This window comes from Mesoplodon bidens (genome assembly GCF_964165515.1).
Source record: "Mesoplodon bidens genome assembly, chromosome: 5".
NCBI lineage: Eukaryota > Metazoa > Chordata > Mammalia > Artiodactyla > Ziphiidae > Mesoplodon > Mesoplodon bidens.
The window spans coordinates 137,825,585-137,851,981 of NC_138161.1; the positions used below are offsets into that span (position 1 = coordinate 137,825,585).

General features: G+C 46.5%; 1 protein-coding gene across 7 annotated transcripts in view; it reads left to right on the forward strand.

Annotated features, from left to right (window-relative positions):
* Window positions 1-19,771, forward strand: part of TFDP2 (transcription factor Dp-2) — a 179,075-nt gene extending 159,304 nt beyond the window's left edge. For all 7 annotated transcript variants that reach the window (XM_081234426.1, XM_081234427.1, XM_081234428.1 and 4 more), the window contains 4 exons: window positions 4,141-4,292; window positions 8,904-9,070; window positions 13,064-13,169; window positions 13,358-19,771. In XM_081234426.1, the coding sequence (XP_081090552.1) occupies window positions 4,141-4,292; window positions 8,904-9,070; window positions 13,064-13,169; window positions 13,358-13,541 (609 nt within the window). In that variant the 3' untranslated portion in view covers window positions 13,542-19,771. The remainder of the gene's footprint in view (window positions 1-4,140; window positions 4,293-8,903; window positions 9,071-13,063; window positions 13,170-13,357) is intronic.
* Window positions 19,772-26,397: the final 6,626 nt, after the last annotated feature.

The window sequence follows — 26,397 nt, forward strand, 5'->3', positions numbered from 1 at the left end:
AAAGAAGCGGGGGTGTGTTTCATTACCTTCTCTGCCTGTATCCTGCCTCTCCCCTTCCTTGCTTTGCGTCAGCGTTTTCTGCTTTGGGTGCCTTTGAGTATCTGGTGGGGCCTTGCTAGGGCAGCCTCTGCCACGCCCGAGCTCATCACCGTGCTCACCGACATCAGAGGGCCTCACAGCAGCTCTGACGTGGAACATATTATGCAACAGTTTACTTTTGACTCTTACCCTTACTCTGAACAGAAATTATTTTAGCCCTTATTTGGAACATCAAGGAGTAAGGCTAGTTAAATTTTAGGCGCTTTGAGTAAAATAATCTAATCCACCTGTAATACTTACTATCTGTAAGTGACATTATAACATAATAAGCTTTGTAGAAATACCAAAACTTAAAATGCATTTCTGTTTAGGAAAATGAAATTTTATAGTGTAATGAGGATCCCTGTATTTATGCTTTTTTTTGATAACTGTCTAGAATCTGGGTAATTTAAAAAAAATATCGTAGAGGCCTTGTATAAAATCATGTGAGGTAAAATCACAGGGTAGATGGACCTTTTTTTTTTTCTATTTTTGGTAATTGGCAGTTGGTGTAAAAATTCACTTTGAGCAGAACAGTGTATCATTTTTAGTCCAATCAGAAAAACTTTGTAAAATGAGCCAGCGAGTCTTTATACTTTTGTTTTTAATCAGCAAATTATCTTTATATGAAAAGCTTTCAACCAATCATGAAATCCATGTGGATTTGAACAACCATAGGTCCTGTTTCATTTTTGGTGTAATCTACTTTTAAGAAATAAAGGAAGCAATAAATTACCAAATAATTGTAACATTTTTTTTTCTCCTAAAATACTCACTTTGTCTCATGGACAGAATAGGTTAAGTATTCCTACATGTTCCAAATTTTTGTTTTTCACTTTCTAGACGTGTGTTTCTTTTTCTTTGTTCGTTTGTTTTTCACATTTTACGTACACATCAGAGAGGAAGGAGGAGACCGCTAGCCCTTCCACAGCCGTGCGTGGTCTGGGGAGGAAGGAGGGGAGGAAGCGGGGCAGGGGAGCAGCAGCAGACGGACGGGACAGAGGCTCCCGCGACACAGGCAGCCCCGCCGTCATGTTCCCTCCTCATTAGGCACCGCCTTCTTGCTGCTCTGTGTCTGCAGCTCACACTGGCCCCTGTGGGGGGGAGCAGGCATCTTATGTATTTTTCATACTGGATTTCCAAAGTAGGCTTTGTTGGAAGAGAGCATGCTGCAGCTTAAAAGAAAAACAAAACTTGGAAGCTGACAGTTTATTCCCGTGCTGCTCCCGTGCTGCTCCCCGTATGGCTCTGCCTGCTGAGAGACCTGGCCTGCCTTGCCGCCACCCTCCCCGGCTGCCTCTCTGTCGTCCCTGTCCCTGCGGTACCTGCAGCATTTCCCTCCCAACTCACAGACCCTGAAACCCTGTGCTTAGGCCTTCCTCACATTTCCTCAAAACCCTCAGGGAACATTTTGGAGCTTGATTTTTGGCATATGTTATTATAAAAACCTGTTTATCGGTATGCCTGTAATTATGTTTATGAGAAAGACTTGTGCTGGGCAGAATCGCCCTCATGTATGTGGGGCTTTCCCATCCCTAGATGGCCAGCAGAGGATGAACTGGGATATGTTGTCCCCTGTTTATCTTTATACAACGAACATTGCTTTTTTTTTTTTTTTTTTTAAGTCCTGAGTTTCTGTTCCTCTAGTGTCTCTCAAATGTTTATGGAAGATTTCAACCCAGGCACAACGTAGCTGTCAACATTTATAAAAGCAAGTCTCTCTAAACATTAAAATGAAACCCCAAGTATAACTTCTAATCTTCTGGTAGACATACAGCTTATTTCTTCCTCGTAAAATTAAGCAAGTTGTCCCTAAACAGGAAAAATTTGCCTCACTGTGGCTAAGCTAGCTTAATTTTTTTTAACAAGTGAAGGTCACAGCTACTGACATCACATGACCCAGGTCACTTTTACTTACATGGCACCGCTTCTCTCTCGTCCTTGGTGAGGTGGGAGAGGAATGGTGTGAGTAGGTTCTGCCTACAGATAATCTAGATGCCCTACTTTTGTCTGTATCCTTGTCCCTTCCAGCCAGTAAATCTTTTCCAGAGCTACTAATGCAGGGCAAAATGAATGTCTGAATACACCTGAAGCTGCTTAGCCTCTGAAATAGATGTTAATGAGCCTGGAAAAGAACAAAAGGCTGAAGGAAATCAAAGGGCCACAAATAAGGAAATCAGTCCAAAACAAATGGGAAATGATTTTTCTTTTTACTATCCAAATAACATTATATCTGTATTCACAGTGCTTTGCACAAGAAAAATCTTTGATGCTATTAAATGTACACAGTATTTAACAATGAATCATACATATATAAGAACTTTTACTTACCGCTGTTTATATTCCCCCCTCTACCAAGGCCCTCCCATGGCACTAGGACCACAAAGCTAGGAAAAGTATGGGGGTGTCTCCGAGATGCTTTTTCTAGAAGAGTAAGGAAGCTAGGCAGAAGTATTCAAACATATAATTCTTTTTCCCAGTTTTACAGTTTCAGCATTGAATATAAAATAGCCTTAGTTCGTTAGCAGCAGAAAAGAACAAATTAATAAGTATGACTTAAGTAATGTTTGGTAATGAATGGTGTTGACAGTGATGGTTCTGGACACACTGTCAGGGCTAGAATAAATTGGTTTCCCTTCTGTTCTGTGCATTTTAAAAGAGTAAATGTTTACTTTCTAGGGAGATAGCACCCAGCCATTTTAAGATGACAGTCATCTTAATCAAGCTTCAGTTAAGACCCAGGACCTAAAATAAACACTCGTAGGATAAGGTTGCTAAAACATAGAAAATAATTTAAATGCATCACTACTGGGTGAGAAGAGGGAACACGCTGATGGAAGGGTTGAAAGGCTGTGACTTCAGGAGCTTTTTAAACCAGTATCTGTTCCACAAGTAGATGAAAGACTTCGGCTGCGTAAGGTCTTTCTAGCTGTGGAATTCTGAGATACGTTTGCCTTATTTAAAGGGGGGTGGGGGGCTTCCCTCGTGGCACAGTGGTTGAGAATCCACCTGCCAATGCAGGGGACACGGGTCCGATCCCTGGTCTGGGAAGATCCCACATGCCGCAGAGCAAATAAGCCTGTGCGCCACAACTACTGAGCCTGTGCTCTAGAGCCCGCGAGCCACAACTACTGAGCCCACGTGCCGCAACTACTGAAGCCCGTGCGCCTAGAGCCCGTGCTCTGCAACAAGAGAAACCACCGCAATGAGAAGCCCACGCACTGCAACGAAGACCCAACACAGCCAAAAATAAATAAAATAAAATAAATTTAAATAAATAAATAAAAGGGGGTGGTAGGGTCTCTGACTTTTGATTAATGGTTGTAACTAAAAGTAGCAGCAAAATTCATTGTAAAGATTCAGGCCTTATATACCTTATAATCAATGCTAAGCCTCAGTTCCCTCATCTGGAAGATATTAGGTGGGGAGGGGCTTGGGCCAGATTCCAAACTGTGCCCTAAAGATGCTTAGAAGTTCTGTGAAGGAACCTAAGTGGTGAATGAGGGCAGAGCTGGCGGGGCTCAGGACTCAGCCCCAGTGCAGCCAACCAGAGCAAGGATGCTTTCATCTGTTTTATAAACAGTGGGTGTCCCAGAAGATTTCACTTGAAGAAAGCATTCTGTGGCTTTATAAAGTTTGCATATTTCTGGGCTAGACAATCTAAGGGGCATATTTAACCCTAGACTCTCAGGAGTCTGTGTTAGATAAACAGAAAACAAGTCCTTTTGCTGTATCACTCTAAGAAGAGTTGCAGGTGCCACTGGCTCTCCCAGATTTGTAAGATCCTGTTTCTATGCTTGATGGAAACCATGGGCCCCATTTTTTTGTATTAGGATATGTTAGATACCATTTAAATGTGTATTTTTTCCCTCGAAATATATTTATTGAGTTGGATCATTCTAATCTTCTTTCTTAAATGTTTAATTTTAATTAACTCGTAGGTGAAGGGCCTCTTTAAATGCTCTAATTTTAAACTATATTTTAAATGTATTTAATTCATTTAGTTCCAATTCACTTATCCACGTTAACTAACTGTATGTGTAATTTTGTTCATCATTACAGCAAATCGCTTTCAAAAACCTGGTACAGAGAAATCGGCAAAACGAACAGCAGAACCAGGGCCCTCCAGCTGTGAACTCCACCATTCAGCTGCCCTTTATAATCATCAATACAAGCAGAAAAACAGTCATAGACTGCAGCATCTCAAGTGACAAGTAAGTGGAGAACCAGCTGCAGAGGGCAGGGCTGACCTTCTGTTAACCTGATTCTTGTCATTTGCCAAATAAAGAAGGTCGTACCCATTATCTGAGCGCCCCAAGGCTCACTTCCTTGGGGCTCATGGAACAGCTTTTCAGACGTGGAGTGCAGTCATCTACTAGCGAGCGCTTCCTCGTTCACCCTCCGCAGCCCCCTCTCTTGAGCCTGGCACTGTGCTGCCAGTGCTACAGGCATACTGGTGCCCAAGTCAGGATGTGCATGTATGTACACGTATGTGGTATAAGTCTGGGCAAGTCACTGCGGTAAAGTAGAGCATCACGGGGGTCTGGGACAAGGTAGGTTCACTAGTGATGACTGTCACCATTTATGGTGGAGATAGTTGAGATCAACATGGCGGCACTAAAGCAGTCGTTTGTTTTGCCGTATCATATTTGAGTGTGCTTCTGTTTATGATGAGTGAGTAGACATGAAAGTGCTAGATGCAGTCTCTGCTTGCTTGCTTTCCTGTTATCTTATAACTTGAAGTTTGTACTTTTTGTGACCTTCTTTCATTTTACTCACCCCCAACCTCTGGCAACCACCAGTCTGTTCTCTGCATCTACAAGTTTGGTTTTTAAGATCCACATATAAGGTCTATCATCCATGTTACTGCAAATGGCAGAGTTTCCTTCTTTTTTTTATGGCGGAATATTCCATTTTCTAAGTACACCACATTTTCTTTATCCACCCATCCGATGATGGACACAGGTTGTTTCCATGCCTCGGCTATTACGAATCATGCTGCAGTCAGTGAACATGGGAGTTCAGATATCTTTTCAGGATAGTTATTTCATTTCCTTTAGACGTATACCTAGAAGTGGGATTGCTGGATCATATGATAGTTCTGTTTTTAATTTTTTGAGAAACCTCCATACTGTTTTCCAGTGGCTGCACCAGTTTACATTCCCACCAGCATGTTTTTCACTTTAACTAAGATTGGTGGCAATATTTATCATAGTAAGTGAGAAATAGCAGTTTTCAAAATACAGAATTTATTTGTAACTTATTTTACCCTTCACGAGAACAGCAGTGGTCTTCAGGCTGTGACCAGTATCGAGGTCGTTAAGGGCATAGGGTGCCGAGTGAGGCAGACATAAGTGTGGGTTGTGGCTCCCCCATTTAACTGCTTCAAAGCTCTGTGTCCAAAGAACAAATGGGGGTGATGCCAGGGCCTCTGTCGTTTCCTTAGCCATGGTGTGAGGATTAAATAAGATTATGCCTCTAAGAGGTCTGACTCATGGAAAGTGCTTTGTAAATATTAGCTGCTTTTCCAAGGAGTCAGCATATAACTTATCCAAATTGGGACACGTTTGAGAGCAAAAGAGGGCTCAGTAACCACATCAGTGCCAGAGGCATAGCCTAGGACTGTGCTGGGGACTGGAACTTCTAGCCTCTTAGAGCTACTGCATCACCGTGGGGCTTTACCATTCCTGGTTTTTCCCACTCTTTTCTCTGGCAGTGTTGCTTCCCTGTCTTGATTGCATACAGAGATTGTGGGTCACTTAAATAAGAAGGAACCAAAAAAAAGAAGAAGAAGAAGAGTAAGAGAAACAACAGGGATTTCGGGAGTGTTTGGTAATTAAGGCTATAGACACAAGTAGAAATAGTAGGGACCGTGCAGGCTGTGACGTCAGAAGATGCATTTTTCAATCTTTCCTCTAGTTGTATAGTTTCTTAACTTCTCTGAGATCTCATTTCTTCCTCTGTAAAAACAAGAATTATAGTATTTAACTTGCTGGTTTACAGACGTTAAATTCATAAAGGACCAGCCCAAATGGTAGATGTATTATTATTCACACACTTAAAATTCTTTACAGAAACATGTGTCTACAAGGACTTGTCACATATTCTCATAAATCTGAGAATTCTAGAGAATGGTTAACATATTTTCAGGAAAAACAAACTGTTAGAATTCTAGTTATTCTCTCTAGTTAGTCTCTTGTTTTGTGGGAAATCATTAAAATTCTCTTCTTTGGTTAATCTTTGAGGTCTAAAAGAGTAGCAGGAAAGTGTGGGGACCAGAGACCTGAGGGAATTACGGATTCTTGTCCTTCTTGGGTGGTTACTGACTCGTGCCCTTTCCTTGCCCTCCCCTGAGTGGAGGGAAGGAGGCTCTGAGCTGCTTGTAGGAGCTTGTTATTCAAGGCGGGGTGCAAAAGCCTGGTCTTTCAGTTACTTTGGTGATGCAATCCTTTCCCCTTAGCCAGTAGGCTTTCCCACAATGATGATTACATTTACGAAACCTCCAGCTTTTAACGTATGCCTGAAGTCACCCCTGGGTCAGGCATCCACTCCAGATTTTGTGTGGTTTCTTTTTTTTCTGAATTTCTGTTAATGGACTTATTTAAATTCATATACCTCAGATTACTTAAATGTGGCATTTTGCTTGCGTGACTTTAATAGAATTTCATGACAATGTAAGCCCACCACTGTCCCAGAACTTCGCCTGCACTCTGTCCCTGAGGGGCTGAGGCTCTGGGTGATGGTGCCTCAGGGCATAGCCTGGGAGTCAGATGGACTGTTTCTTCTTACAGTCACCTCTTTATTGAAAGCCTGTGCCAGGCAGCTGGGCATCCTGATTTGGTACTTTACAGAAACGTTTGGAAACGTGCTATGTGTTATATATGACACTTTTTACTTGCGGCGTTTTCACTCCTTCGGCCCTCAAGACAGGATTTGGGGGTTGGTTAGTTTGTGAAAAGTCTTCCATTTTCTGCTCATCTAAGGTATGGTGTAGCTAACACTTGACTCATGAAAATGAAATAAGCATCCAACATGCTTTTTCCTCAACCCTAGTTAGGCCAACTCATAGTAGGAAAGTTGGATATTAAATTGGAAAGGCTTTCTTTGCGTTATTTTTTTGTTAATGACTGCTGGCTTTATTTGTTTTTATTGAAGTATAGTTGACATACAATGTTACGTTAGTTTCAGGTGTACAACATAGGAATTTGACATTTGCATCCATTACAAAATGGTCACCGTGATAAGTCTAGTAACCATCTTTCCCCGTACAAACTTGTTACAATATTATTGACCATATTCCCTATGCTATATATTATATCCCCGTGGCTTATTGTATAACTGGAGGTTTGTACCTTTTAATGCCCTTCACCTATTTCACCCACCACCTTCAGCCCCTCCCGTCTGGCAACCGACCACCCATTTGTTCTCTGTGAATTGTTCTCTATGAATCTATTTTTATTTGTTTCACTTTTTAGATTCCACAAATAAGTGAGATCATATGATACTTGTCTTTCTCTGCCTGGCTTGTTTCATTTAGCGTAATACCCTCTAGATCTATCCATGTTGTCACAAACAGCAAGTTTTTGTGTTTTTTTTTTTTATGGCTGACTAGGAATATTCCTCTGTTTTGTGTGTGTGTGTGTGTACATACCACATCTTTATTCATTCATCTATTGATGGACACTTCAGTTGCTTCCATATCATGGCTACTGTAAATAATGCTACAGTGAACATTGGGTGTGCACTTTATGTTTTTGAATTAGTGCTTTTGTTTTCTTCAGGTAAATACCTAGAAGTGGAATTGCTAGATAGTATGGTAGTTCTATTTTTAATTTTTTGAGGAAGCCTCCATACTGTTCTCCATAGTGGCTGCACCAGTTTACACTCCCAGCAGCAGTGCACAAGGGTTCCCTTTTCACCACACCTTCCCCAACATTTGTTATTTGTTGTCTTTTTGATGATAGCCATTCTGACAAGTGTGAGGTGATACCTTATTGTGGTTTTGATTTGCATTTCCCTGATAATTAGCGATGTTGAGCATCTTTTTTTATTCCTTTCTTAAATAAATTTTATTTATTTATTTTTGGCTGCATTGGGTTTTCGTTGCTGTGCGCAGGCTTTTCTCTAGTTGCATTGAGCGGGGGCTACTCTTTGTCACGGCGCGCGGGCTTCTCATTGCGGTGGCTTCTCTTGCTGTGGAGCACGGGCTCTAGGCGTGCAGGCTTCAGTAGTTGTAGCATGTGGGCTCAGTAGTTGTGGCTCACGGGCTCTAGAGCACAGGCTCAGTAGCTGTGGCTCACAGGCTCAGTTGCTCCATGGCATGTGGGATCTTCCCGGACCAGGGCTCGAACCCGTGTCCCTGCATTAGCAAGTGGATTCTTAACCACTGAGCCACCAGGGAAGCCCGCGATGTTGAGCATCTTTTCATGTGTCTTTTGGCCACCTGTATATCTACTTGGGAAAAATGCCTACATGGAAAGGCTTCCTTAATATTTTATCTTTTGTGACAAAGTTATAGACAGCTTTGAAAAGTATTAGATTTAGACCAAAATTTCTGTCTCCAGTTTGCCACAGCTTAATGAGGGCTGAAATTTATGGACTCCTGTTGTCTGTCACAGGAAAGGTGTTTTAATTGGCAAGTGGTTTATTTGCGATGTCATTCTTCTGAACCCAGCAGAATGACTCATTGCCCTAAACGGTAACAATTTCTAGTACTGTAGCTGAGCTTAGGTCCTCATTCTTTCATTGCATATGCAGAGTACAGAACTATTCAGACCTCCCCAATACCGCAGGAAACCCCACACTAACTTTGTTTCCTGATGCAGGTTTGAATATCTTTTTAATTTTGACAACACCTTTGAGATTCATGATGACATAGAAGTGCTGAAGAGGATGGGAATGTCCTTTGGCCTGGAGTCAGGCAAATGCTCCTTGGAGGATCTGAAACTTGCTAAATCACTGGTGCCAAAGGCTTTAGAAGGTTATATCACAGGTATGTTAACTCATGCTTTTTCAGTGTTGTCCTTGATTAAATGTCAGACCCTAACTTGCTAAAACCTTTCTCATAGAAAACTAAAGCCCACTGTATGCCCGTCCTCAATTCTGTGCCCTTCCCCAGCCCAAAATGTAACCTCTCTCTTGAATTTCTTGTTTATCACTACTTGCTTTTCTTTAGAGACACAAACACAAACAAATATGGTATAAGCTGGAAACAATTTATTAGTTTTGCCTGATTCTCACCTTTACATAAATAGAATCATAGTGATATATTCTTTTGTGATTTGACTTTTTTCACTCAACATCATGTTCTTTAGATTTGTCCACATGATTTCATATAGCTGTAATGATGCATTTTTACATAGAATTCTAGTATGCATAGAATTCTAGTATGTGGGTAAAGCACAATTTATTTGTTCATTTTACTGATCATAAACCTTTAGTTTTGTTTCCAGTCTCTTGATGTTTAAACAGTGCTGCTTCGAACATTCCCGTAACTGTATCCCGGTGACCGTGTGCAAGTGTATAGAGTGAGATTGCTGGGTCAGAGTCGGGTGCATCTTCATTGTTACTAGATGATGCCACAGCTTTCCGATTTGATTTTGCCAAGTTACACTCTCACCTGCAGAGTGAAAGAGTTTCATCTTCCCAGGCAGGTGGATGTGAAATGGTATTATAATTTTTTCAAATTGAGATTTAATTCATGTACCATAAAATACACCATTTAAAAAAAATATTTATTTTTGGCTGCATTGGGTCTTTGGTGCTGCGTGCGGGCTTTCTCTAGTTGCAGCGAGCAGGGCTACTCTTGGTTGCAGTGTGTGGAGTTTTCATTGCGGTGGCTTCTCTTGTTGCGGAGCACAGGCTCCAGGCACGCGGGCTCAGTAGTCGTGGCTCACAGGCTCAATAGCTGTGGTGTGCAGGCTTAGTTGCTCCGCGGCATGCGGGATCTTCCCAGACCAGGGTTTGAACCCATGTCCCCTGCATTGGCATGTGGATTCTTAACCACTGCGCCACCAGGGAAGCCCAAAATACACCATTTTAAAGTGTACAATTCAGTGGTTTTAAGTATATTCACAGGGTTATGCAGTCATCACCAACCATTACCTCATTCTAAAACGTCTTATCACCCCAAAAAGAAACCCCACACACACTAGCAGTTACCCTTTATTCCTGCTTTCCTCCCGGCTCCTGGCAACCACTAATCTACTTCCTGTCACTGTGGATTTGTCCATCCTGGACCTTTGGTATAAATGGAATCATATAATATGTAGCCTTGGTGACTGACTTCTTTTACTTAGTGTAATGTTTTCAAGATTCATCCATCCTGCTTCATCCCTTTTTATTGCCGTTTTGTGGATATGCCACATTTTTAAAATCCATTTGTTAATTGGAGGACATTGGGATTGTTTTCAGTTTTTAGCTGTTATGAGTGATGTTGCTATACGCATTCTTGTACATGTTTTTTTATGAACATAAGCTTTTGGTTCTGTTGGGCGTATACCAAGCAGTGGAATTGCTGGGTCATATGATAAACTGTATTTAACATTCGGAGGAACTGCCAAACTTTTTTCCAAAGCAGTTGTACTCTTTTAGAATCCTACCAGCAATGTACCAGGGTTCTGATTTCTCCATATCCTTCTCCACACTTGTTCATCTTTTTATCGCAACCATCCTGGTGGATGTGAAGTGGTGTTTCACTGTGGTTTCAATTTGCATTTTCCTCATGACTGATGATGGTGGGCATCTTGTCATGTGTTTACTGGCGATTTGTAATATCTTCCTTGTAGAAATGTCTATTCAGATCCTTTGCCCATTTTTAAATTGGGCTGTTTTAAGCGTATAGTGAGTGTACTTGAAAATGGAAACACTATGTTTTGCATGTTCTAAAATTCAGATTTTCACTAATTCAGAAATCTTCTTTATGATTATCCTGGTTCCTAAGACTGTGGTATATTCTGCACATATAATTTGGATGTATAGACAAAAGCATTCTTTTGCCTTTGCTTTTGCCAGTTTCCTTCATTTATAAGCATTACTACCTAGAACTCATATTAAAATGCCTTTAAAACATGATGAGAAATTCTAAAGTATATTAAGTCAAATATAAGCAAAGGGGTAGTTTTTATTTTGTTTTATGGTTTTGGCCCTTTAGTCACAACACAAGAGTCTGTTGATTGAGATTTGGTTTCTGTTGGATTTAGTTCTTAACTTCGCACCACCCGCCTCCTGCAGATGTGACCCCCTCTTCTTGCCCCTCAGCGACCCAGTCCCCCATCCTCACCCCGACCCGCTCCGTGCTCCCCTCGCTCCCCCCAGAGAAGGACCTCTTGTTTTATTAGCAGCTCAGGCATCCTAGCCGTCCAGCAGGGTCTGCATAAAGCTCTTACTCCATAGATCACCAGGACTTTATTTTAGCTCATTCTCAGTGAAAAGACTCAGGGCGATTAGGCGGGCTCTGTGGCTTTGATCTCTTCGTGACCTTGTTTGCAGACTGGGATACAGACTTTCAGGTTAGTTCAGGAGCAGAAGCGTGTGTGCCTTCAGTAGTGGAGGGACAGGGTGGCTCTTGAGGAGGGTTGTGAGAACCGTTGTGTGGGTCCTAGGAAAGAAAGAAATGTTGGCTTTTCAGAGCCATTGTGAAAAGAAACTGTGTCAAGAGCTGTGTTCTGGCAGAAGATTTCCATACATACTAATTGATAACACTTAGCACAGGATTCTGGCTTTAATTTCATTATGTACGGACTTGTTCTTATTGTATGCGTTTAAAGTCTACTCTTCTTCTTAGAATTGAAGGGATTTTGTTGTTGTTTTTTTCCCCACAGCTGCCTTAGTTTGCCTGTGAAGAAAAGATCCACAGGGCCATTTTAAGATGAATGTAGTCATTTAGTTTACTTTTTTCCTATGTGGGAAGCCTCTCACTTGGTCAGGTAGCGCCAGGATAGTGGAGTTTCCAATCCCAGTACACAGTTTCTTTTCCTTTTTGCACAGTGATTATAAAACTATTTACATTAACTATAATAAAAGCTCATTTGGCAAATTACACTTTCTCAGCATACACTTGGTCTTATCTCACAACGTAAGTCAAATAAGTTTCTTTTTTAGGAATGCATTTCTGCTGTACCTACCACCTGTGTTGTAAACTCACTGTTGCAAGAGATGATACTCCTTCATGCGGTAACACTTAGATCTCAGATGTTCCAGTCACTGCCTTCTCTGAGCTAACATTCTAGATAAGGAGACAAGGGTTAAACAAGTCGAAGTACAATAAGAATTGGTCAAGGTCGTGCTAGGAAAACTATGGTAAATGCATAGAAAATGAGATTGCAAGGACGTGGCCAAAATATTTCATACAGACTAAAACAGCAACGCCTGTCTCGCTCATGAAAAACGCAACTCTGCGTGGCCTTTTAAAATAAGGTCTAGTTCAAGCTGTCAAGCAGAGGGTGCCAGGAAGAAGACTGGACCTCTGGTGCCTAACAGCACTAACTTCACCAGGGGGCACGAGAAGACAGCGTGCTGGGGGGCTTTGGCAAAAATGTGTCTGTCCTTCTAGCCTAAGATATTCTGACTTGACTTTGTCTGCGCCCACTCGTGCTCGGCTTGTTAACAGCCTGGCCAGAGGCTTTTGTGCCGAGTCCGCGGGTGTCCAGGAGTAGTACAGCTCTCAACTGTACTGCGTGAGCTGCCCTCTCGAGGTCTTCTGTAAGAAAAAAGAATGAAGAGAGTCTGTGATTGGTTTAATTTGAATTCTTTCCTGCTGTAGTCTGCCTTCCTGTATTTTTCTCCCCCCCCACCCCCGCTCTTATGTTCTAGAAATTTCTTTTTTCCAAGCTGAAGAAACCTGGGTTCTTCCCAGGGCAGGAGACGCGTCCGGCTGTAATTTGGAACAGGCCGATGGCCTGACTTGTCTGTGTTTTCTTCACGCCATAACAAAAGCAGCCACGGAACTTACAGAGCTGCCATCTGTTTCTGTTTTTCCCTGTAGATATCTCCACAGGACCGTCGTGGTTAAATCAGGGACTGCTTTTGAACTCTACCCAGTCAGTTTCAAACTTAGACCTGACCGCTGGTGCCACCTTGTCCCAATCAAGGTACGTATGTTTTCGGGGTTAGAAGGGCGAGCCGCGAAGCCCTGACCCTCCCCGGAGGGGAGAGCCAGCGTGCTGCGCCGGCCGGGTCCCAGGCGGCTCCTCCTCCCCCGGGTTCTTTTCCCTGTGTGCTCCAAAGCTTAAGACGTCCACCACGTTAATGAGCCTGTGTGTTTTCAATTGTTTGCTAGTGCAAACCAAGGGTTGTGCTTGGATGCTGAAGTGGCCTTAGCAACGGGGCGGCTCCTGGCCGCAGACAGTCACCGGTCCGGCAGTGCGGCCTCCCACTGCTCTGAGTCCCGAGGCGAGACCCCCTGTTCCCTCAACGACGAGGACGAGGACGAGGACGAGGAGGACTCCTCCTCCCCAGAATAAAGACAGGCGCAAACCCACGTTCTGCTCTTTGATGCTCATGTGTGTTTTTAGTGTGAGCTCTTGTGTTTGAAACGATTGCTTCGGTCTTTGCCTTTGTTTGCACTGTGTGTTCAGTGAAAACTAGGGAAACACAATAAGCAAATTACCTGAAGGCTGAGAGGATTGAGATGAAAGTTAAACGTAGTGTGAGTGAAAACCCTGAACGACAGAGCAGTAGATCACATGGCAAACAAAGCACGTACTCGGAGGTGGCAGAGGGGATAGTCCCTGACTTGGCAGCACGAACGCAGCGCATTTATCTTCCATGAGGTGGGGCGCCGTGGCCCCCAAACCCACGCAGCCCTCCTTATTGCCGAGGTGGCTCCGTGAACAGTCCCCGACGGCCGTGTGCCCCACGCCCCGCTCCCTGCTCTGGGCTGCCTTTCACGAGGCGGAGCTGAACACGAGAGGTTCCCGGTGGGAGGAGCTGTACAGCGAGGGATGGAGACCCTCGTGGCCCAAGGAGCACAGATTGAACCGCTGAACTAGTTGAAAGTCTAGTCGAGGTGCTTTACGCATCAGCTGCCTTAGACGGCTTCTAGAAAGGAGCGAACGCTAATTCTTGAGTACTTAAGTGACATTTAGAATAATTTATAGTCAAACTGAAATGATCACTATTAGCCAATGCATTGGTGCATAGAATTTTCTAGGGCTACTTCTGGAAGCCAAAATAGAATAGCATTTCCACGTGCATTAAATACCTTGCCAGCACTGCCTTTCGCCAGCAACCTAAATCTGGAGTTTTACAAGAGAAGAAAATTGTCTCTATCGTGTTAATCAGAGCTATGCATTTCATACCGCTTTTTCACCTAGAACAAAACAAAGGAACAAGTCCCTATGACCGAGTTGCTTGCTTACAGTTCCCTGCCGTAAGTGTATGATTTCACCCAGTGTGCAATTTGTGAAAATGAACTGTCATTACTTTTGTCTGAAAAGTATTTCCAGAATACGAACAGCAATGTTTTCCTGTCCATGTCACCTTTGGTACATTCTCGTTCATCAAATGACCATACTGGGTCGATTCCTGGGTCAAACGCATTTAACTCACCCGATATTCAGTGTTTCCCAGAAACACCAGAACACGTTGAGCAATCCAGGTGACTGGGTGTGCAGTAGACCAGGACGTAGACAGTCAGGTCAGAGCCAAAGATGCCGCTAGGAACCGCGCACTGCTGGGTTCACTTCCCGCCCCTCTGAATACGAGTGTGGAGACACTGCCACCACGGCCAAACCCCAACTTAAGCACACATTAGTTAAGGCCTTGGAAAGGAGCAAACGATAATGGAAGATTAACTCTAAATCTCTGACTTGAATCATTTGGATTTGCCCCGAGATGATGCATCCAGCGTCTGTGGGCTCAGCGCTGGGCTCAGCCCACACCGGCTCTTTCCTAAGCCCTGCGGGGGAGCGCGGGGGCTGGTGCCCACAGTGAGCTGGCGGGGAAGGCCTGGCTCACCCAAACAACCAGTACACAAGGATGTACAACGCTAAGTTCCTTTGAGACAAAACGCATTCCGTCAGGAATAAGCCATAGCGCAGACTCAGAGTGCGGAGGGGCTGGAGAGGTGGAGGCAGGTGCGGGAGGGCCCTGTAGCAGCCTGAGTTCCGGGCCACCCTGAGGTCCGGGTGGGCACGGGAGGGAGGGCCCGAGGGCCTCCAGGGCACGTTCTGCCTGGAAGGTGTCAGCTGCACCGTCAGGGAAAACCGGGTCTCCTTCAGGCTGCCTCTCCCTCTCCCAAGCCCAACTTTTCTTGCCCCTGTACCTGAAAGGGGCCCAGCGGGGGCCTGGAGAGGCCCAGGGCCATAGCAGGCTTTTCAGACTTCAGAATACCATGCCGCAGGTCCCAGGGCCGCACATCAGCGTTCATGACAGGTACAGCAGTCGTGAGCACTCCTCTACCAGGTAGCAGGATCCTTGCCAGAGTTCGTGGGGCACCGATCCCCTTCTCTGTTCTCTCTCTGCTGCTGATAAAATATGGGTTTAAAAGAAAAAGCAACCAAAGACTCTTACCATTCATTACTGGTGTCCCATCAGTGGCCACCGCAGCCAGCGAGCAGTGTGTGGTGTTTGTTTGGCAGGAAGTGGCCTCCGTTCCTCAGTGACACACGGGTTACTGCTGAGGATGCCCAACAGAGTCACACTGTGGTCACAGGACGTGTCACTGGTGTAAGGCTTTACCTGAGCAGAAAGCTAGACTCAGATATTTAGAAAGAGAAATTCTGTCATTCTTCTGCTTCTCTCCTAAACAGATTTACGTGGTTCTAAAGTTCATTACTCAGTCACAATTTCATATAGAAATCAAACAGAAAAAAAAAAAGTTAGGAAATTGTGGTTACAACATCCAGGCTTCTCTATAGGAGTAGCACTTGGGGTTATTTGCACACGCACATGTACACACACGCGGACACCCGTCCCAGAGGGTGCTGGTTACACTCTGCTTGGGGGAAGTTCAAGAGTCCCCTTTTCCCTCAAGCACCAGTGTATCCGGTAACCTTTCCGGTGCACAGTGTCGTCCAGTGAAGTCATGATCCATTTAGCACCCGCGCAGGTGGCACCAAGCCTGCCGTCTTTGGCCCTGATGTGGGAGGGTCCAGGCAGTGCCCACGGCGCCCAGGCACCCGCCCACACTTCCTGCCCTTCCCCGCTGCGCGTCTGTCTCACCCGCTTCATTTTCTCTTGTGATGACAAGGTGATGGGAGCAGCTTCAGTAAGTGTTGACATAAACTGTGCCTTACGATCATGGAGGACCTCGGGGAGGGGCCAGGAAAGGAGGTGCTAAGACGGTGATCCCTCACCTCTCAGCACTGCCCACCCCCCTGCAAAACTTTACAAACGACCCCTGTCTTCTAGAAATGGTGGGGAGAAAACTGTCTGCAGTTAGCTGCCATTTTACCAGGATAAAGAGGATAACTCTCTTCATTAGCAGAATTTACAGTTGTCACCATACTCTGCCCTACTTGAAAAATGATGCCGGGGTCAGCCCCCAGATACACATGAGCCCCCGCAGGTAATTCAAGCGGAGATATTCCACAAAGGAGTGGCTCACTTTAGCCATGCAGACATCAGAAACTCAGCTGTTTGCTAAAACACAGCCCTTTCTGGGCCGCTCAGGTTGTAGAGACAGCAAAGTTTGGGTGTAACCTGGGCCCTGGGACGGTCGGAGCATAGTGGGCGTGGGTGGGGCAGGGTTAGCAAAGGAAGGGAACTGCCTCAGCTCTTCCTACCAGAACCACACACGGGGAGAAGCCTGGTTAGCTTCATGGGAGAGTCACTTCAAGTGGCCTTTGATAACCTAGCCAGCCCCCTGGCCTCAGGCACATCTGGGAGGTAGCCTTTAAGGCTGCACCGCCACAGTGGCCCCTGCAGGGTAGGGGCTGGACAGTGAGTGGGAAGATTGAATCCTTCAGTAAGTGTTTGAGTGAATACAGAACAGAAGACGTCCAGGTTGATTTGCGCTATGGGAAAAATGACAGGGTCATGGGGCAGTGGGGAAAGGCCACTTTGGCTGGCGGTGTCCAGGGAAGTCCCCCTGAGAAAGTGACTTTTGTTCTGAATCAGACAATTGAAAGACCTCCCTACCAGGCCACCCTACCCCATAACGTGCACTTGGACATCTCTGCTAAATTCCAAAGGCCCCACTCTTCCAGCTTTCAGTGTACATTTCGGAGTCTGTCAGGGAATTTCTAAGATTTATTAATAAAAGAAAACCAAACTTAGCTACCAGCAGTAGCCATAAACTAAGAGAACATTCTAACCCATGGAGGTCTCCTTGTTGGCTCTGTTACCTTCCAATTGAACCTACACAATAGGAAAGTGAGTAGAAATGGAGAAGTTTTCTAGGTGTTTTCTTCTAGTTTTACAAGTTGTTAGATACATAAAGATCTGCTTTTTATATTAGATGTATAAAAGAGAATCTTTTATCCTGCATATGGACTAGTTTTAGCAGAGCTGAAGACTACCTGAGGATCATTTTCCCAAATAGGTTCCCCATTTTCAGGCACCCGAAGCAATGGTCCCCCAGCACTGACGATCACTCGCACATATTTATCCAGACCCACGTGTGTGCCAGGGCCCTGCATGACGCCGCTTGAGCGGCCCTCAGAAACATGCCTCCCTGCCCTCTGATTCACAGTCGTACAACGTTCAGTTCATTTGCTTAACTTCCATTCAAGCCGAACACTTACCCAAAAGGAAAAAGTGTCTGACGTTGACTTTACCGTTTTCTAAAAACTTCAAGCTAATGCCCACGTAAATTACATTTCTCAGGAATTAGCCAAGATCTCTCTGGAAAGCTGTGCATAGATAACCTTCGGGGCCCCGTTTTCCCACCTACTTCTTACACTCACACTGTGCTAAGGAAGAAAAGGTGAGGGCATAAACTGTGCCCCTCCAGTTCTGACCTGGGAGTCCCTGACAAGTACAGAAGTTTCAGTGGCCACAGGTGTTCACTGACCACGCTCTTGTGACAGAAGAAAGTATATTCGCTTACTTCTGTGCAGCTGTACTTTCAGATAAAATCCTGTATTGTTCTTACAGGGCCTTTGCTTTACACGAAGGCCTGTGAATTCCATGCTGTCGTGACCCCTTGCTACTCCAGCAGATCGGACTTTGGTCCTCTGCCTGTAGCTGCCTTAGAAGCCAGCATAGCGGACACATGGGGGCAGGACTCGCCCCTTCTCCACCCAGGGCCTCAGAATAGGGGCAAACCCTCCCCACTCAGGCATGTGAAACCAGCCGGGGGCCTGACCGGCCCGAGGCCCCTCAGCCTGTCTGGCAGAGCCTGCCCTGCATCCCGAATCTCCCTCCTCCCGAGGCCCCACTGCTTCCTACACACTCAGCCCTCACCCCGGTCCTCCCAGAGGGCTTCTGGATTAGCATCAGCCCTCTGTGACACCAAGTGCTAGACAGCTGAGGAGCAGGAGTGGGGCTCTGCCCGTGAGTCCCGGCGTGAGGCTGTGGTGTCAGCTTCGGGCCTCTCCCGGCTCGGAAGACCCAGGCTTAGAGGAAACCCGTTCCTCCCTGGGCAGAGCCCTTCACACACATGGGAGGTCAACTGGCCCTTCTGTAGCAATGTTAGCTTTTTTCTCCGTGTCCGTCTCAACAAGGAGACGTCCCCAGATCATGTTTGGGCTTTAAAACCCGTCACTTTGTCGCTTCAAACTCACCATGTTGTCACTTCCCATGCGCTGTCTTCAACATGCCGGGCACTGATAACAAATGGCCTGGTGGTTCTGTGGGGGTCAAAGATTTTTCTCAAACCGAAAGTCTCTGGGGACCCAGATTCTCTTCTGCTAAGAGACTTCTCTGAGCATGTTGCAGTTCTGATTTTCCCAGTAGAACCGTGGCGGCTTCAACCGTTCGGTGTCCCGAAAGGCGGACCCACCGGCCACGCCGGAGCTTGGAGGCCCACCGTTCAGCGCCGTGAGGTCTCGAGGCAGCTGCTTGCCGTCACCACCCTGACTGTTAGACAAAAAAGAAAGGCCATGAGCCCACATCCCCAGCTAGTTCACCTTTTCATTTGGAGATGTCGTACTCTGATCACGTGCTGTTAGGTTTTATTTCCAGAAAATATAGTTCTGCTTCTTTCTGCATGAAGGAAACATCATGGTGCCACATGCTTTAAGCAGTTTAAACGAGAAATAAGGGGAAAATGCAAACACCACATCTGACCTGCCTAATGTAGACTTTATTAGATTGAAGTATCTAACCTAATATGATTATTTTGTAGCATTCTCAAACTTTGTAAATAAATACCATTATTTTTATATGGAAATTTTATAGAAGAGCTATTTCTGTATACTTAATTATTCCTGGGTTTTCTGAAATTGCTTCCAATAGGTAACGGACAAGTGCTAATCTGTGTTCCTGTAAGGATGGTTCAAGGACCACCCACAGCAGAATTGATGGGGGGAGTTTTTAAATTTTGCCTCCCTAGGACCCACCCCAGACGCTCACTCAAAAGCTCTGGTGGCGGCGGGGAGCCTGGGAGGCTGTATTTTTAATAAACTCTGAGTGGGTTTTTTGGTCCATTAAAGTGTGAGTGTCCTTGTCCATCCTGAAAGATTAAAAGAAGGAAAGAAAGAAAAAGCATTTGAAATGAGTTTAAGTTGTGCTTGAGGAAAAAAATGTATCAGACTGTTCCATGATTTGAATGAGATGTACTATAGAAAAAATAAATAATTTAAAATAATTGTGGTCTCATTATTAGCAGGCTGATGGCGGTGGTGGTTAGTGAATACTGTGCAGTGCCCAGACCCTGGGCCCATCTGAGTCCCTCTCCCCAGGAATTGCCCTTAAAAGGGAGCTGCCTCACCCAAGGTTATTTACCACACGCAGCCAGTGAGGGGTACAAGAGGCCCAGCCGCCTTGCCCCAGTTGGGGTACCTGAAGGGCCGTCTCCACGTCAGAGTGCCTCGGGGAATTGGCTGGTTCCTCTGACGACCGTGTCATGGCTCAGCTACCCTCTACCCCACCCTGCCCCCCTCACTACTTACAGGTCACGTCCCCAGAGCATTTCAATGCACATCCACCACCTGTCCCACCTAGGATGGAAATGTCAGACATTTAAAAGGTTTTCTGCGTTGGAGACCTATGATTTTACATCTTTATAAGATCACTTTAGAAGATAATCGCCTAAAGAATAATGTCTTTACAGTCTCAGAAACGACCGACTGGAAGACAGTTTTTTTAGGGAGAATGCTCATCTTCCCTTTAACCAAACCGTCATCAGAGAGAAGAGCTACAGTGATGAGTACAGAGTGCTCCCAGGCCCCAGGAGCCACCGTGGCCCCCAGTACCTCCTGCTCAAGCGATCTCTGCCTGCCTTGGGAGAGGGGGGAGCCCTTGATAACACTGTCTTATATGCAGTCTGAGCTGGGTGCGTGGTGGGCACGTAGACAGAAGGAAGGGTTTGGAGCAATTTGGGGGATGGCAGGATGGGGCCACGTCTTAAAGAGACACTAGGAAATGGTTAAGGAAGCACTCACTTGAATGTTAATGTCCAGTGGGACTTCCCTGGGGTCCAGTGGTTAGGACTCCACGCTTCCACTGCAGGGGGCACGGGTTCGATCCCTGGTCGGGGAACTGAGATCCTGCAAGCCGTGCTGCATGGCGGAAAAGAAAAGCACGTTAATGTCCAGGAAGAAAGGCATCCTCCCTTAAAGTCTCTCACCTGAGTTGAGCAGACCAAGTCAGTGATGGTGGTGTGGACTGTCCAGGGCTGAAGTGGGGAGCCAGCGCCCGCCCCTTTTCCCAGGGACTTCCTGGAGTGGCGAGCCCAAGCTGGTAGCAGGTCCTCTCTGCTGTGTGGCACGAGCAGCTCCTTCCTAGGGCCATTTGGCGAACGTGTCCAAGGACCCATGGATCGCTTATTTGGCCATGAGGACGTGCTTTGCTCTTGTGGCCACATGGGGGATGTCGTGAGACTGCTGGGAGTGTCGTTGGTAGCTGTCAACACAGCCAGTGGCCACGGGATTGACCGGGAGATGTCCACAGAGCCCCAGCAGTTGTGTACTTCAATACCCAGTTCCTTGAGCTGGGCTCTGCTGAGGCGACAAGGCGTCAGTGAGAAGACGGCCTCAGCCAAGGGTCTTCCCCAGAAGCCAGAACTCATCTGACAATCAACTGTTGCCTTTTTCGGGTCCTTCTCCCAGAAGCTAGTTTTTCCCCATTCCATCAGACAGACGAACTGCTCCTGTAGTTCCACCTTCCTTCCATTTGTGTCTCATTTGAGCGCTGGCTCCTCTAACTGCTGCTTGCTCCTAAAGACACCTCGAAACTTCCCCCGTTTCTTGCCTGGGAAGAGGCCTCCGTGTGTACATACTGTGACCAACTGCCAAATGCCCGGGAGCTCCCTGCTCACTGCCAGCTCAGCCTTCTTCCTGAGAGGCCTTTCCAGCTTCTTGCTGAGACTTGCTTTCAGGAAATCTAAGCGTATAAAATGCCCTGTGGTAAAGGAAGGTCTGTATCAGGGTGGGTGAAACCAATCCCACTGAATGCAAAGTACAATTTGTCATGACCCCTCTTTCACTTTCATGCAAATCACTCTGACATTTTTGCCACTGGGGCACAGCTCCCATCACCAACCACTTCCTTCTTGCTTGCTTGTCTCCTGCCTTGCTCAAGGGCCTCGAGTACTATGATGCCTATCGTAGTGAGGTCAGGAGATTTGTTTTCATGCCCTAGCACTTGGCCGTGGCTCCCAAAAGCCAGAATTTAATTAGAAATCCCCAAAAGCGTATGCACTAAAGCCCCAAAATAATGGCCCTTAAAAAGGTACCACCTCCACAGGAATTATTTTCAGATTCTGCTAATAAATAAATAGATTTGTTTTTGAACCTCCAGTGAACAAAGGTTTGTATTGCATCTTTTTTAAAAAATATTTATTTTTGGCTGCATCGGGTCTTAGTTGTGACACACGGGATCTTTGTTGAGGCACGTGGGCTTCTCTCTAGTTCTGGCGTGCGGGCTTGGTAGTTGCAGTGTGTGGGCTCTCTAGTCATGGCGCGCAGGCTACAGAGCGCATGGGCTCTGTAGTTGCGGCATGCAGGCTCTCTAATTGTGTCTTGCATGCTCAGTAGTTGCAGTGCATGGGCTTAGTTGCCCCACAGCACGTGGAGTCTTAGTTCCCTGACCAGGGATCGAACCCACGTCCTCTGCATTGGAGGTGCGTATTCTTAACCACTGGACCACCAAGGAAGTCCCTTGTATTGCATCTTTAATCCGAATACAACAAGAAGTACTCTCACAGAAGGTGTCTGTAGGACATCTAGGTGCAGCCTGCTTCGTGCGATGGGCCATTGGAGCAGTGCTGGGCTCTTCCACTCCTGCCCGTCCTGCGATCATCTAAAAGATGAACAGTTGCCTCAAGGTTTATCAAAATTCAGTTTATAAATCACTATTAACAGTTCTAAGAATGATAGATTTTCTACTTTAAAAATACTTGTGGAAATTATTTTTTAAGAACAAACCCCAGGGATTTCCCTGGCATTCCAGTGGTTAAGATTCTGCACTTCCACCACAGGGGCCACGGCTTCCGTACCTGGTTGGGGAACTAAGATCCTGTATGCCATGCAGCGTGACAAAAAAAAAAACAAACCACAAACCAAAACGTGAGCCCAGTGGACACTCTTGAAAGTCAGACTAAAGGCATGTAAGGAGACGGAGACCATCAAACTGCAGCTCCTACTGGGGGCGCTTAGTGTCCCCCGGGCTTCGTCAGACAGGCAGGTGGGCTGGGGCAGGCTGTGAGGCTGCCTGCTTCTTCCACCTAGGTGTTGGCTCCGACCCTGGCAACACCGCAGAGAAGAAGACAGGCAGCTTCAAAAGCCACAGGCTCTGGCTTCCTCACCTGCACTCCTGGATGCAGACCTTTGGAGGAGGCGTCTGTCTTCAAAGACAGTGTTTGTTAACGGACAACACCTTCTCCAGGGCTTCCAGAGACAAGTTCCTCAAAAGACATTTCTAAAACCTCTGGATTGAGGGTCGGTATCAAGGCAGCTGTTCCCTCGCTGTTGGGCCTCTGTGCCAGGAACCTGGCCTGTACATGACTGGGCAGGTTAAGGACAGGCCTGGCCAAAGAAATCCGCTTGCTGAGGGGAGAGAGTTTCCCCCGTGGCTTCCCCACCCTGAATTCCTTTTGAAAGTCTTCTCAGAGCCTGGAGGGCAAAAGCACGAGCAAGTTGCAGGGTTGGCTGGAGTTAGGCCGGGGAGGTAGGTGCTTGCTGGGGCCACTCCCAGCCATCATGATAAAGGACAGACACGGAGCAGATGGGGAAAAAAAGTCCGGGAGAAACACCACGGGCAGAACAAGCACAGAAATGAAAAACCGCGACACCCGCGTAGCGTGAGCCACGTGCGCCATGGAGGCGCTGGAGGGCCTCGCCCGTCAGCCAGTAGCGGCTGGAAAGCAGCACAATCTCCTGTGAGGTGGCCGTGTGCTTTGCTTAAGTTTTTGTTCGTAAGACTCAACAAATACCAGCTGCTGCACTGGGAGTCCCTGATGGAGTTAAAGTCCTGCTGGGTATACGGCAATGCATTGACGAGACAAGCCAGTAACACAGTCTACTCATTTGATGAGCTTGGATGAGCTGGCATTTGAGAAATTTTAGTTGACTTTTTTTTTTTTTCGGTACACGGGCCTCTCACTGTTGTGGCCTCTCCCGCTGCGGAGCACAGGCTCCGGACGCACAGGCTCAGTGGCCATGGCTCACGGGCCCAGCCGCTCCGCGGCATGTGGGATCTTCCCGGACCGGGGCACGATCCTGTGTCCCCTGTATCGGCAGGCGTACTCTCAACCACTGTGCCACCAGGGAAGCCCAGTTGACGTTTTTTTACATTTGCGTGTGTGTACACAAATTCCGTAATTCCTAGGCATCGTCCAATAACAAAATTCTAATTTTTCTGTAGGATTTTGTCATGTTCAATAAGCAGTATTAGAACACACTCTGCAGTTGACAGTCTGTTGACTTTCTTGGCAAATTTTTAAGTGAAGAGAGGCACAGTCAGGAAAGTAGGGAGTGTAGCCAGGCTTTGGCCAGATCATTCATGCTGAAGGTGAGAGTGCTATTTGGTTATTTGGGCTAACCAAAGGGTCAACATAAAGAGTGTGTAGTTCACCTGTTCATTCGTTCATTCACTCGTTTGCACACCTTGACCTGTCTTCCTCCCTCTGATGACAGCGTGTGTGCACGTGGGGGTGGGCTGGCTGGGGCCGTTTGAGGGACCTCCGTGCAAGAGGAGGGAGGGAAGTCCCTGCAGCTCACAGGCTCCAGCATCACAAACCAGCACCCACCCCACTCGGGAATTCTCAGGCTTCACTGTCAGTGGGAGGGAACCCAGGGAAAATCTTTGTCTCTCAGAAATTAGAAGTTCTCTGAAAATAACCTACAATCAGGAACTTGTTTCTTATACATGGACTTTCTTTCATCTTTGTAAATTCAGGGCCTGGCACAGTAGCTGGTATGTAATGATAGGTTCTTAGTCTTTATTGAACGAGTGAATGAACAGGTGAACTACACACTCTTTATGTTGACCCTTTGGTTAGCCCGAATAACCAAACAGCACTCTCACCTTCAGCATGAAAGATCTGGCCAAAGCCTGGCTAACCCGGAAAAGACTGGCCTCTTAGCCATCCTATGTTCTGCTGGATTGAGTCAAGAGAGGACAAGACGGTGAAAAGAGTGAGACATTTGCCTGGCTTCGGAAGTAACTGGGCGATAGGAGCAAATAAGCTGATGCAAGGAGAAAAACTCCGCCTCTTGGGGAGAAGGTCGCGGGTAGCAGGCCTCGCTGTCACCCGCCTCTGGGTCCTACCTGACAAATCCTTTCTAGCAACTCGCCCACAGGCCCCACTGTGCTTTTCCAACCAGCCCAGGCCCCTGCGTACTATACGCTTCTCTCCCCACCAGGACATTAGTAGTTTATTTTCTATGAGCCAGTAAGAGACCATGGAAAGATGAGGGCTCCACTCTCTGGTAAGTCGCAAGCCAATATGGTTTGTGTTTCCAATACAGAAACAGCTGCTTCATGCCCCCACCCCCACCCCAGTCCAGTACCAGCTAGTTCTGTCTTTCCACTGCTGCCATTAACACACTTGTTCTAACCAGCAGCCACTGGATTTTTCCATACTTGAGTGTGGGCAGCTGTTAACAAGAGAACACTTGCCCAGAGAAGCCTGCAAGCATGGGAAGGGAGTGAGCTTGTTACACAGTCAAAAACAGATGACTAGGAACTACATGGAGAAGTCCGTAGCACTTCCAGCTGCTTTCCACGTGAACTTATCAGTAACAACTCCACAGGAGAAGCTTGAGTGGGAGAGAAGGTGAGGGACTATCCTAAGGTCATGAAGAGACCAAATCACTTGCAAAAGAGAGAGTTCCAGCCAGCGAGCTTACCTCACCCAATCTTTGTATCCAGGGAGGGAAAAGCCTTAAATGCTGGAGGGGCCAACATGAGGCTCCCCCCAAGCCCTCTCCTTAAGTTCAGAGTCACGTTTGAGATGCCTGGTTTAAAAGGTGAACCCATCCCAGGGACATTCACTCAGAAGCCCATTTTAAAAGGCCTCCTGGGACTTCCCTCGTGGTGCAGTGGTTAGGAATCCGCCTGCCAATGCAGGGGACAAGGGTTTGAGCCCTGGACCGGGAACTGCCCACATGCCGTGGAGCGACTAAGCCCGTGCACCACAACTACTGAGCCCACGTGCCACAACTACTGAGCCCATGTACCACAACTACTGAAGCCCGCGCGCCTAGAGCCCGTGCCCTGCAGCAAGAGAAGCCACCGCAATGAGAAGCCCACGCACTGCAACACCCACGCACCGCAACCAAGAGTAGCCCCCGCTCGCCGCAACTAGGGAAAGCCCGTGCGCAGCAACAAAGACCCAACGCAGCCAAAACTAAAATAAATTCATAAAAAATAAATTTAAAAAAATAAATTAAAAGGCTTCCTGAGCCAGGCACAGAGCTGTTTTCCTAGTCTCCACCCATAGGTGTATCACAGGTCAGGGATGCACCTCTCTTGGGGTAAAACTCTTTCAGTCATTTGTAGGTTGAATTAGCGACTAGTCTTTGATGGGGCAAGATAACTTTTCTACTACCCCAGGGAACTGCCACCAACCCCTAGCAAGTCTCCCAAGCTGAACAGTGGGCACTGGCTCCAGATGCCCATGGTGGTCAGAGTGCAGGGATGCGCCTGGACCAGGGAGACTCTGATGGAAGACAGAAATCCTTTGTTCCTAAATAATGAATCTTCTTTAACAGTAATAGCTCTCTTCCTCGGTGCTGCCTACAGAGCGGGCAGCATCTCCTACCCGGGATC